This window comes from Adelges cooleyi, unplaced genomic scaffold (assembly GCF_023614345.1).
Source record: "Adelges cooleyi isolate 19-005CV unplaced genomic scaffold, UGA_ACOO_1.1 ACOO_flye_CR_arks_rails_tigmint_CR_PRNA_2, whole genome shotgun sequence".
NCBI classification, from domain to species: Eukaryota; Metazoa; Arthropoda; class Insecta; order Hemiptera; family Adelgidae; genus Adelges; species Adelges cooleyi.
Window position 1 is genome coordinate 7415975 of NW_026095860.1, and position 13490 is coordinate 7429464.

The window sequence follows — 13490 nt, forward strand, 5'->3', positions numbered from 1 at the left end:
TTTGTTAAACTACACTAAAATGCAAATTTTATTTTTTTCATTTTTAGTAATTTTTGGTTATAATTTTATTGTTTAAATTTATGGTAAGGGAATTGAAAGCGATCTGGTTTTTTTTTAAGTTTTGGACCAAAAAGTTACTTAATATGATGGTCTGATTTCTATTTTATATAGATATTAGGTTTTTTCACTAGGTTAATTTAAGAATAATTGGAATAGATGAAATCTATTTAAACTATGTCAAAATCTTAAACATTGCCTTTATAAAACTTCGCCCGCTTTTTATAATATTTGAATATAATCCCTTTTTTAATTAATAATTATTACTAATTTGTAAATTGTAATATCACTTTATAGTGTAAGCGCAACATAGATTTATAGGTTTATGGTCTATGATGCGCAGCTGTTCGATGATAAGAAAAAAATTGATATGCGTTATCTGTTATCTGTCTTAACTCCTATCATAATTATGAAATAATCAAATATTATGCAATCCGTACGTTTTGACTTGTAATTTTGTACTACCGTACGTGTATCATAAATAATTTCTCATTTTAAATAATTGTATATTACTTTAAAATGTCTGATAAAAATGACAATAAACCTGATGAGTTGGAAACTTTAGAATGGTTAAAGTTGAAGACTTCCCAAGGAAAAACACCGGATTATATTAAACAGGCTACATTAGAAAAACCCGCTAACAAATTTGTAAGAAAAATTAAAGAAAATCCCTTTGTTCCAATTGGTAAGTTATATTATTTAAAATAGTTATATAACTATGATAGTGCTTACTGTTTAGTTTAACAATAATGGTAATAAATAATAGTTATGGCACACACTTTCAATATAACAAAAAAACTACCTATTGTTTTAATGTATTCTTTGCAGTCTGAGATTAATTCTAAAAATTACAAATCTAAAACAATAGTTTCATCTGTAATTCATACTAATATTCTACACGGAGAGACCAGAAATTTTAAATTGTTAGAGAATAGAGATAAAAAAATATCGTTATTATCAATTACCCAACATTTGGTATTAGCTTTTCTGATATCAGTACCATACAATTTCAATCCTCCAAATTTATTAGTAAATGTAAATGTATAGCTTTTAGCACAGCAATTAAAAAAATTTACCAAATCAGTCAGTGATGTACTTATAATGACAACCTTGTCCCATACGCTCTGATAGATTTTATAATTATGTGTTTATGAAGTTATTAATTAAAACAGTATATAAATATATGTATATTTTAGTTTATTGAAAAGCTTGAGTTTATTGAAGATTTATTATTTTTAGTTTAGCAGTAATAGTTTAGTACTAACAGCTAATATATTCAGAATTCAGTTAACTATAAGATAATAAAGTATTATATTTGTTTCACATGGATAGTATTCTTTCATTTGGGAAATATGTCGAACATTTTATATTCTAAAAAAACTTATATTAGCTGCTATTACTAAACTAAAAATAATAAATCTTTAATAAAATACAAATTTACATATATATATATATATATATACTATTTTAATTAATAACTTCATAAACACATAATTATAAAATCTATCTTGCAGTTAATAATCTAAAAAAAAATATGATCTTTATTATAGTTATCGTTAATTATTATTTAATTAAATTTTGTAAGACAAGTTAATCACTCAAGTGTAATAGTAAAAACTGTCTATATTTCACGATAATCAAAATTGAAAAGAAAGAATGGTGTGTATAATTTGTACATAAAACTTTAATATACAAAATGACATGTTGAAAGCTGAAAGACGTTGGTCCTGTTAAAAGCTTTAATTTTTAAAACCTCGTCCAGAGCCTTCAGCCTTAACCCGTGGGGTTCTGATGACCAGTAGACCCTTTGGTACATAATTTAGGGGTCTTATTTTAGGTCAAAATAAACCAAAATATGTATAGGTCATCAAAATCCCACAAGGTGAGGCCAATGGCCCTCTGGTGTGGTGTAAAATTCCCTATAGTATAGCTCAGTATCAAAAAATAGGCTATAATTTTAAATATTGTAATATTATAAAAATAAAATATGAAAGTCAATGCTTTGAATTTTTAACTATGGCATTGGGCTCAGGTCTGTTGATCCTTTTGTACTTTCATTAGGCTATGCGAATATGAGAATATGATTTAGCATTACACCTTACCATTCGTCCATAGTAAAGCGTAATAACTCTTCAACTAATTGTGTTTTGTCGAAACAGAATATGCCTTGCTTGAAGAATTTAACACTAAAACCCAAAATCTTAATTTTTACTTATCCCTCACTTTTTTTTTTCTTTTATTACCACATTTAAGCTTTTAATATATTTTTTTCATACCTAACTTAATAAATCATTAAAATTGTTATTTTTTTCTGTAAAAAAATTGCATTGCTTTACAATTAAAATAGAAATAGATGTATCTATACTAAACTTGTTTAATAAATCTATTCGAATCTAATGGCTATTAATAAAAAAACAAATTTCGAAATATTACTCAAGTTTAAAACACTCTGTTGTCTATGACAACTGTTCGTGAAATTTCAACAAAAGTGAGATACAATAAAATAAAGTTTTGAATAAAAAAAAAACTGTTGAGTTGTTTTTAAATGGTCCATGGTGATGAACAATTAATTTTCGAGAAACAAAACCCAATTCACTATAAAATGTCTTTTGTTACAATGTGCAGTCGCATATATATATATTAATATATTCTATAACTCTATAAAAGGGTTATTAAAAATAACTTTTCGAATTTATCATAATATAATTATACGTTTTCTTATGGCCGCAGTGCAATAGCTATGAATAATCTCGGGAAAGGGTTACTTTAAAGACAACAACGTCCATTAAAGATCATTCCATCCCGCCGGCACCATTATTACTATACGTTGTAAAATCTGGCTGTAGGGCTTACACTTTAAACCTCTTCTAGATGGTCTTGATTACGCTACAGCGAACATTCTCAACAAAAAAAATGCTGGTCGAAAGTTCTATTTCGTTTTCTATACATCTTATATTTTATACATTCTATATAATATTATGTAGCGGAAAAAAGGGACAAAATTATTTTATTGTACTAAATACTTGTGTTTTTTTTAATTGAGAACGCGCGACTTTCGCAGTAGTATTACTCGGGAAACCCACTCCTTCGACTATAACAAAAATATAACAAAAAAATTGCTTGCAGGTACGATGGCCACTGTTCTTTTCCTTGGTTACGGGTTGAAGAGCATGTACACAGGAGATCGTATGAAATCTCAAATGATGATGCGCGGACGAATAGCCGCCCAAGGATTTACCGTAGTGGCACTGTTGGGTGGACTGTTCTACAAAGGAATGGGGGCTTTGAAAGAAGCCGAGGAAGAAGAAAAGAAAAACAGCGAGGTATAGTACTTAGTACAAATGTCACTATTAAAAATGGCTTTTGTTTATGTAGTAATAACGTGTTTCATATTTGTTTTGTGTAACGCAAAATAATTAATAAAAAATAAATCAAAATACAGAAGATTATATTTTTGTATTATCTTTTTTCTTATTATATACCAACAACATTATTAAGTTGCGAAAAATATTGTTTCTGTTCTTAATAATTATACACTTGTAAGATACTCTTTAAAGTAATCTTTAGTTTTGCTATTAGTATGTTTTTTTAATAGTTACATGTTTCAGTTTACACAGTAAAACATAACGGAATAAAGTGCGATATATAGGAAAATATAACAATTTTATTTTTAATTGTACTATTTTAGGTGACTCGCATTTATCGGTCGACTATCATAAGTCAATATGTTAACTGTATAAATTTATGTTAGTTTATGTATGGTTAAAAATAGGTTTATATACTTACAAATTGTGACAATGACAATGTATGAACCTAAATATTGTTTATTTAACTTGTACTTGATTGAGTGTACAGAAATGTATAGTTTTGAAGTAAATAAAGAAATATTTTCAATAAGAATTGAATTATTACTTTTGTGCATGTATTATTATATCCTTTGGTTTCTTCATTTATCCTACCTATAATTTTTGAAACGATGAGGTTATAAAGTTAGCAAGGAAATCGAGGTAATCACTGGTCGCTGTCAGTCTTTGTATGTACTTAAATAGCCTTGAAGAGGTATAAGAAATATAGGTAGCGAATGTGACAATACAAATTTTACAAATATTATAAACTAATAATATATAAATTATATTAGCGGCGTTAAACCATCTTCATGATATCCAGCGTGGCAGAGCTCATGGCAATGCCTTCCGAGCTGATGCCTGTACACGAGTAATTGCCCGCATGATTCGGTTTAAAGTACATAATTTGTACCCAAGACGTCACGGTAAGCCGATCAGGTCCGCCTCTAGTTTGTATCGCTATTGCAGTATCGTCTCCTGCAAAGAAATATTTTATTTTATTTTAAAAAAAGTCATACAGAATATTATGGAAAATATCCATATAAAGTCCTGCCAGACTGTGTACCAACGGGTTTTATTAAACGTCCAACTAGTTTTTTCCTGACCGTAGATATAACTTGTAAGTAGCCTAAAATATCAATATAAGGGACAAAAATCTTCCATTATATTAACAAAATAATATTGGATTTTTTGATAGTACACTAGGTTTAACGGTAAAACGTAAGTCCTCTAAGCTCATCCCCAAGTCTTTAACCTTTCTGACGCATACATAGAAATAATTGCGTTTTGATCAAAGAATGTTATTGAAGTAATAAAATGTTGGAAAATATTTCTTAAAAAAAAAACCTTTTCAGAAAAATGACACTGCAATAGTGCATTGTTATCTTCGTCAGCGCTCTGAACAAACTTAATAGTATGCATTACAAACAAACGACCTCCTTCAAAACGTATACACATTATAGTCGGTCAAGACCACACTAGTCATAGTGTAGAAATTATTATAACTGCGAGTGATGAAATGACTTAAGTAGGTAATGAAAAAGTAAAAACTAACACACCTTTCAAACAAACTCCAAGCTGTCAAACTCAATGTCCAAAAATGGAAGTGTCGCCCTAATATCAAACGAAAAAAGAGGAAATAATAATCACGTGTACTAGAATAGGGTACACGCATCTAACCCACTTATACCTCATTACTAAGCAACCCAAACTTATTACTTACATGTGATACACGCAGAGTAAACCTATCAACTAAACACATCATGATGAACTTTCCGAAATTCTTCTAAGCTCGCTTTATACTGATAAGTACACCTCACTGGAACAGGCTTTCAACCGAGACAACTCCGAACATATCTGGAAATTCTTTCAAATAAAAAACTCGATAGATAATTCGGGAAAACTTCAACTGCAACCACTTACAATTAAATCACAATTTGTAGTAAATTTTGTAAGCATAATCAGGCTAATAGACGATGTTTTTAAAACCTTAATATTATAATAACATAAAAAAAAAACATATCGTTGTAAAACATCCCCCTTCAAAGTTGAGCACCGAAGTTAAAAAAAAATGTAAGTGAAAATAATAAAAACAGTGAGACGTCTAGGAGGCAAAAGTACGCCCGTATCATAATAAATAATTATACAGAATCATGTAAAATTGTACCGGGCCAATTTTGTTTTTGATTTTATATTTTTTAAACCCGCCGTCGCGTCGTTTATGCAGAACATGAAGGAGCGCAGCACTAACAATAACAGTAATAATAACAACAATAATAAAATATTATCGAAGCATTTTTATGAAGTCGATTTTTGTTTCCGTTTTTTCGAAAACGTTTATCTATACACGCGCGCTGCTGGTATATTATATCAAAATCCAATTTCAATAAGCAGTTCGCAGACTATTACAGTCATTTTTAGGCGTAAGGGGTGGCCGATATGGCGAAGACGCAATAATTTTTTTATTATTTTCGTGCCTTTTTCACAGTGTTCATAAACGGTTATAGAGTCTGGTACGCGCGCGTTTATCTTACATAGTAGACAATGCAATTTGTAAACTGTAAAACGAAAAAAAAAACATTTGGCCGTGAGCCGGTAAAGAGTTGCGTGGAGGGTAGAACGAGCAAAAAGATTAAATTTTATATTCCAGCTATTGTAATTTGCGACGTCAACGGGTGTATATACAAGGTAGGATGTAAGGGTGGGAAGTTTTTCTTGGTGTTGGCATGGTGTAAGTGGAGTTTAACGCGATTTTTAAGTGTCGCGTTTATTCGTTTCGTTCTGTGTACGTTATTGGAAGTGCATAAACATCGGAAATTTATTTCCCGCGGTTTTACGATTCAACGGCGATTACTGTTTTTTTGCCCATCCGAACATTATTTTATACAATAACGATTTTTTTACGGTCGCAATGTGCATATACACGCTCTATTTACGTGTATACGCGCTTAAACGCCAATGTTGTCTTCGTCCTTTCGAGTGTAAGCCACTATCAATTATACCTAATCAATTGGTCTAAAAACACGGACCCGTTCGCAAATACAGTTTGGTTAAGTACTGTATAAAAAAGTAAACTGATAATTGTTAAATTAAGTTGCAGAGGACATTACCTGGCAATGATCTGGTAGCTCCACTCGTATCTCTGAATTGCCAGCTGACGCTGGGCACGGGAAACCCTTTGATTTCACAATCGAACACTACCGGTTGACCTATAGTGCCGGCCACGTTTTTTGGAATCGATTTGAAAGTTGGAGCTGTAAAAACACAACTCTATAAGTACCTATTATATTTAATGTACATTAGACAAATTTGTAAACATTTAAACCAGTACCCCACAAACGACAAAACAAAATACGTAAAAAAAAAAAGTTACAGTCTATCTAAAGCCAACGGCTAAAATTATAAAAACATGGAACACGCTTTAGCCTGTTGGCTCCTGAATAGTGATTTTTTCTGATCTATAATCTCCTTGCGATTTATGACGATAGTATAGCCTTAGTTATATGTTCTGTCCAAAACGTTTGCATGACGACGACTCGTTATTATTTCGATGGCATCTTATATGTTATATGTTACACAGTGTATATGAGCGCCGCATCAGAGACGTAATGAAGACTGCTACGCCCATTTCAGTCGTGTGGCATAATATATGAGTAGAGGTGCTGAGGCAAGAGGCACAGGGACCGACCACATCAAAATGATCCGGTGCATTCAAATTAATCTTAACAGATGTAGAGCCGCTCACGCTATTTTGTGTCGTTTTCGAGCTGGGAGGCCAAGGCTAAAGCATATTCCATGCTAAAAACACTTGTTTTCAATAAACAACAAACCATAAAATTTCATCTGGTATTGTTTGTATATTTATCGCTTACTCACCATAGAACTCGTAAATAATGCAATAAAGCAATGAAGATATCTTGAAAAAGAAGTTAAATATGTTAAAACATAAAAATATACGATACCTGTAGGCTACAGGTGTGTTTAATTTTTCTTAACACTGCAACTGTTATTATAGAAAATGTGTTTTTGGTAAAAAAAAACAATTTAATATAACTATATAAAAATTGTGAAAAACACTTTATATTATAATGTAATAAAATTTATCGTTAGCTTTTGTGTAAATAGAAGGTTTAACTCAAATTGAAAGAATCCAAATGTCTATTTGAAACATGAAAAGATGAGTCGCTATGACGCATATTACATTCGATATGAATGTACAAATAATATGTATTTTTCATACCTCGCCTCGGTGTGGATAAATAATTTGATTAAATTTTTGTAATACTACATTGTATATACTTATGGGTAAAAAAACTATACAACTGAATATTTTACTTTAAAACGTTTATACCTTTTAAACTAAGCAATAAGCTAATATGAAAAAAAACATGTGATTTTTATGATTCTAGAATATAAAAAAATAACCAACACAGTGGGGTCGGGGCATAGTGAGGACGGAGAGTTTACAAGTCTTTAAGAATTACTATAACTGAAAGTGATAAAATAATTTTCAAATAAACGTTTCGATGAGAAACTGCAGCTCACTTTAATACTTTCTTACTGTGCTGGTTTATACTGTATTTGGTTTGGACTGTACTGGTTTACACTTGCTATCCACAGATTCGCATAGAGCGTATATTTGAAAATGATTTTATCACTTGCAGTTGTAATACTTCATATAGACTTGTGACCTCTGCCGCCCAAATATACTCTATCCCAATTATATGCCCAATTATATTGCCCGACCTCACTACTGTTTTTTTTACACATGTTATATGTATATATAAGACCTAATTAAATAAAAATCTTGTACTATAAAAGGTAGAAAATATATTTTTTTTAAACTTATTGTCAATTTTTTTTTATCGATTGTTCGCTTTGGAACTTGTAGGTTAATATACAAGAACAGTGAACTGCATATTAATTGTTTACACAAAAATCAGAACTTTAATATTTAATTAAATAAGGCGACGCAACACAATGAACGACAAGATATTTCTAATTTCAATATACCCATATAAACAATTTTTGTGGTCATTAAAAAATGTAAACAAATTAAATTAATACATTAAGGGATCGGAAAATAGAACACAATAATAAAAAAATATGGTTATTAAATTACAAGACATACGTAGGTAAAAAATTATTTTTTTCAGTTTTTTTATTGGATTTTATACATAATTTTTTTCGTTATAATACTTGTAACATAATATGGTATTATCATGCAAGCAAATTCAAACGTTCAAAGACCAAAAAAAAACACACGTCTCATTTAAAAATTAATACCTTCTTAGCTTCGCATCGAAGCTAAAATATTTTTAAACGCGTATTTTTTTTAGATTTTAATTATATATTAGGATTTAAGACATTGTGACATAGGTTTTCGTTTTTTACCAAGTTATAAGACGTCCAAGTTGAAACTTTTTTCACTTTTGACCCACTAAAGAACTAATCGCATACGGTTTCAGATCTATAGAGTTGCTCTAGTCCAGAGGAAAAAAAGTTATCGTGTTTATATAAGTATGGACAACTCTAAATAGAACTAAGTTTGCATTTCTATATCATTAATTTGTTTTCATAATTTATTGATTTTTTTTTGTGTTACCCTTATGGCATGGTCCCCAGTACTGCATCCACAGCGAGCCGTTATAGCCCTGCTTGGCGGACGCTTCGTTCAGTTGACAAACATTAGTGTATGTAGTGTTGTCCGACCCACATACCATTTCGTTTTCTTTGCAAACGCACTGGTAAACAGTCTTGGAATCTTCCTTGAAGAATAAAAACAATGAAAAAAACTAATTAGCATTAGTCTAAAATAGTAGCAATTGTTATACAGTTTGTAAACAAATAAAAAAAAACCCAGATAGCTTACACACTACACAAGCCGTAGCTGTTAACGCATTACGATCAAAGTTTGCTTAGTATATCAACTAGCCGATGAATGTGATAGGTCAATATCCTCGTACGACGACCTAAATATCTTTGACGTTCAAAAACAAAAATATAAAATAATTTTAAAAGCAAAAATACTTTTTTTTTAATGTCGAATTGCACAAACCACTAATGTTCAAAAATATTTAGTAAATCACTAATAATATGAGCAACTCATACGTTAAAATCTATTAATTTATATCAAAACACCTGTTATAAAATCGAAAGAATACATTATCAGAGCTGTTGGTAGAGCCGTTGTTAACAATTCGTTGGGGATTATTGATCGACTAAAAGGATATTCTAATAGTTTAGGTCAAGAAGCTATATGTCAGATTTTTTTTAAATAACACAATAACTTTTTTACTTAATAATAACATTAAATCACTCAAAAAATTTATGAAATCAGATCTGCACACTTTTGTTTTTTTTTAAATAATTTGAAATTAAAGAATTAATTGTAAGTGCAGCGACCTCCTAATAATACAAGTTTTAAAAATAATTTTGTAGTTGTACATATATATTTTAATCCAGGTGAATATTGATACTTTTTACAATTTCTTGATATATTTATAACGCACTTGCATAGGTTACAATATTATCATTTATCAGCTATTAATAATTTGGATAATTGCTAAGTTCTAGTATAATTGAGACTTATCGATACTTGGATATGATTTGTGTATCCCTTGACTAAACAGTGAATTAAACGAAATTATCCTGAATGTGCCACTCTTACCCAACGTCCCCCTTCTCTCCCCTCGTGGTAGTTTCTTACCATTTTTGTACATTCCAAGTTGTTGGCACAAGGTTTGCTGGTACCACATTCTAGGCCCTCTCCCAAACCGCACACGCCGTACGGGCAACATTCGCAACCATCCGGTACCAGGCCCAGTAGACAGGCCTCTTGTCCGCGGGGACACTGAACCGCGGTGCACCCGTCGTCCGGGCATTGCGGGTCGCTGCGCTTGACGCTGGCCGCGGAAATGGCGAACACGGCCAGTATGGTCACAATTATTGTGGTGGCCAAAGTGGCGGCACGTCCGTTATCCATGATACGCCGGTAAACAACTGTCCTGCGCAAGTGGGGTTCATTCGCAGCCGCTAACGCAACAAAAGGTCGAGACAGGCCGGGGTCACGTCATACATAATGAGCGAGCGACACACGTGGGCCATTCGGCATCCAACAACATCACAATCATATCTATATTATTATATTATCGCTATTGTTCTTATCGGTTACCTTACTCACGGGTCATAGTGTCATACTGTCGGACTGATTTTCTCCCCACTATTGATGATCCGCAAGAGAATAGTGTAATTCATAATTTGTTTATTATTTTAGCTGCTATCATTACGTGTTACCGGTGCAAGGGTTCATTTTTTGTAGCCATGATGCAAGATAAAAAGAGAGCAATATTTATTTGAATAATAACAAATGATAAATATTTTTTTTAAAAACTGTGCTCTTCATTTTATCGTTTTGCCTTTAAATAAAATCAACTTTTGATTTCAACTTTCTTCGTACATTTTAATAAAATTAAAAAAAAAAAAAATAATATACTAAAAAAAACATATACTATTTATAACATATATTTCAAATGTTTAATATAATTATATATTTTGAATATGTATGACTTAAATTAAAGTACAAATTGGTAAAATAGGTGTTATACTATTATGGTAATAATTAATTAGAAATAGTTATTTAACCCTAGAAGTGTTATTCAACATACACACGATTTTATGTAGCGTAAATAGAGGACGAAAAAATAGTAGTTTTTAAATAATTTAAACCTTAAATTTTTAAAACAATAATATGTATATAAATATAGTTCGGGTTCCATGAAAAAAAAAACACGAATAACTACTATTAATAGTTAAGCTACGTTACCTAAAATTTGTCTTAAAACAACATTTTTAAAATTCTAACATAAATGTACTGTTGAGTTATTATACTACTGAAATTAAAAAAAAATTTTAAATAACAATTGAGTTTTGGTTTCAAAAAACGTGGAACAGTTTTTTTTTATTTTGTAGGTGCATTTCAGAACTTGAGAGCTAAAAATTACACCGAAAATAGGTTTGTCTTGGCTATTGCATGTTATATAAATATATTATATTTAAGACATTTGTAGTCATCGTTTTACTAAGTTTACCAAAACCACATTTTTACACTATTCAGGAATTTGCATGGAAACGTCAGAGATTAGATTTTATAACAGCTGTGCTCGACCCCACTATGTTAAACTTTGCTACCTAGGTTTTTTGTGCATTAAGTTTTCAGTGTAAGCACGATATTTGAAATTGGAGAGAAGTTTATACTAAGAATGTTATCCCCTGGTTTCGTTTTAGTAAGTTTTTACTGTAAAATTCTGTAGTAAAAGTTCTTAATTTAATATGTTTTCTAAAATCAATGGCAACCCGCAACGGTGTATAATCTTATTAGACCGTATTTCAATCAAATGTAAAACTTACCTAAACTTCTTTTGCTTTGCCTATACAATACAATACAACAAAGTTATATTACTTTTCCAATTCAAAAGTTTTGTGTTTAAAGCAAGAGTTGACAAAATTAAAGAAAAGACACAAACCGCTAAATCGTTGGAAATCTCAGTTTCGAGTCGAAGATAAAAATACAAATTAACACTAATGTGAACTCGGTTTGAAAGATAATCTACCCAACATTTATAGTTAACATCTTAAATAATAAAATAAATAAATAAATGCGTATGACGTCTTGACCGGGATTGGCTATGGCTAACTTTATGCCAATTCGGTCGTCGGGTGCAGGCATTTCAGCCATGCATTCGGGGTTGATAGTATGGGTCGCCGCTAAAAATCCCGGGTGGTCACCTATCCGAGATCAAGCAGCAACGGACACAGCTTAACCTCAATTGCCACGCGGCATCTGAGGTGTCCACTGAGGTGACACCTCCCGATTTTAACATCCTAAATGACCATTCTTTACTAGTAATATTTGTCTTAGCCAATGGTTCTAAATATTAGACCCTAAATCCGACTTAGTGATATTATTATGCTCTTGTCAGTTTTATTCAGAGTTCGGTTGTTCTAGACTTCGTGTCTCTTCATACTCAGCTAGCCGGTCAGATCTTTGTATTTTCTTTTATCAACCTCTAACACGAAATCCCTCTACTCTAATCTCTATTCCTCGATTCAGGATTACTTTGCAGGTGCGTAAGAAAGAGCGATAAAACGCAATGAGGTGCATGCAACATTCACTCTATTTCTATGAACTTCCCTTACGGCCGTGGCTATTAAAAATTAATGAAACAAAATAGAGTTCACATCCTGCAACTTTAAACGTATACTTGTCTCGTTATTACAATGTGCGTTATTTCGTACTAACTCTAAGCCTCTGACGATGGCTATCAGCATCGCCTAACAATGCGGTGTATACCTATACTTCGGTAAAATTCCATAATACCATTTACAATACAATACATTTTGGAGATTTGGACAGCAGAAATCGCTGTCGTTAATATCTATCACACTATGTTGAACAACGGGATGAATATGTATTGTACACAGTCGCTGTTCGACATAGTACGGTAAGAAGAGATACCTACTACCAATATTCTCTAATCGAAATTAATAAATAAGGATCATAAAAGTGTCACAATGCGGAAACCTAACAAAGTACACGATAGCTAATGGTATAAGTGCATCATCGATTGTCGGAAATCTCCCTGCCCAGTTTGGAGGGAATAAAAAACAATCTAGTAAAACCGCATACAGGATGTGTCAAGTTGTATTTGATACTGTAAATACAGTTGAAGTAGCTGCAGTGCTACAAACACAAAACAAACAAATTTAAATAATAAAATATTTATATAGTTGGTTTTACAAAACGATTATTCGTCGAAAAAAGTTTATTCGTTTAGTGTATTAAACAAACTCGTTGTTTTGAAAGTTACAAAACAACCCCACCAGCAGCCAGAAAAGTTATAAGGAGCATTTTTATTTTGTTTACAAGGCCTAACATAATACAATGATTTTATGATTATCATTATCGTCTTTTACGATTTTATCGTCCTATTGATTTGTATAAACGTTATCAGTTGATTTGAATAGTTTTTAAGTACACGACGTGCTTCGTAGAAGTCCTCATCCAAAACCATCGCTAAAAGCTTTGGA

General features: G+C 31.3%; 2 protein-coding genes across 2 annotated transcripts; one reads left to right on the top strand and one right to left on the bottom strand.

The window, feature by feature from the left end:
• The first annotated feature begins 465 nt into the window (after positions 1–465).
• On the top strand, positions 466–3910 carry LOC126833615 (HIG1 domain family member 2A, mitochondrial). Its single transcript, XM_050565047.1, has 2 exons — positions 466–742; positions 3184–3910. The coding sequence occupies exons 1-2, from the start codon at positions 577–579 to the stop codon at positions 3384–3386; spliced, it is 369 nt and encodes a 122-aa protein (XP_050421004.1). The 5' UTR covers positions 466–576; the 3' UTR covers positions 3387–3910.
• LOC126833614 (insulin-like growth factor-binding protein-related protein 1) lies at positions 3340–10475 on the bottom strand. Its single transcript, XM_050565046.1, has 4 exons — positions 10111–10475; positions 9007–9169; positions 6512–6655; positions 3340–4379 (listed from the first exon to the last, which is right to left on the bottom strand). Exons 1-4 carry the CDS (start codon positions 10384–10386, stop codon positions 4201–4203), a joined length of 762 nt encoding a protein of 253 aa, XP_050421003.1. The 5' UTR covers positions 10387–10475; the 3' UTR covers positions 3340–4200.
• Between the last annotated feature and the right edge of the window lie 3015 nt (positions 10476–13490).

Coding starts and splice junctions, on each gene's coding strand:
- LOC126833615 (XM_050565047.1), top strand. CDS start 577: ATGTCTGATAAAAATGACAATAAACCTGATGAGTTGGAAACTTTAGAA. Junction 743..3,183: donor AAATCCCTTTGTTCCAATTG/GTAAGTTATATT, acceptor AATTGCTTGCAG/GTACGATGGCCACTGTTCTT.
- LOC126833614 (XM_050565046.1), bottom strand. CDS start 10,386: ATGGATAACGGACGTGCCGCCACTTTGGCCACCACAATAATTGTGACC. Junction 9,170..10,110: donor ACTTGGAATGTACAAAAATG/GTAAGAAACTAC, acceptor TTATTCTTCAAG/GAAGATTCCAAGACTGTTTA. Junction 4,380..6,511: donor AGCTACCAGATCATTGCCAG/GTAATGTCCTCT, acceptor ATTTCTTTGCAG/GAGACGATACTGCAATAGCG.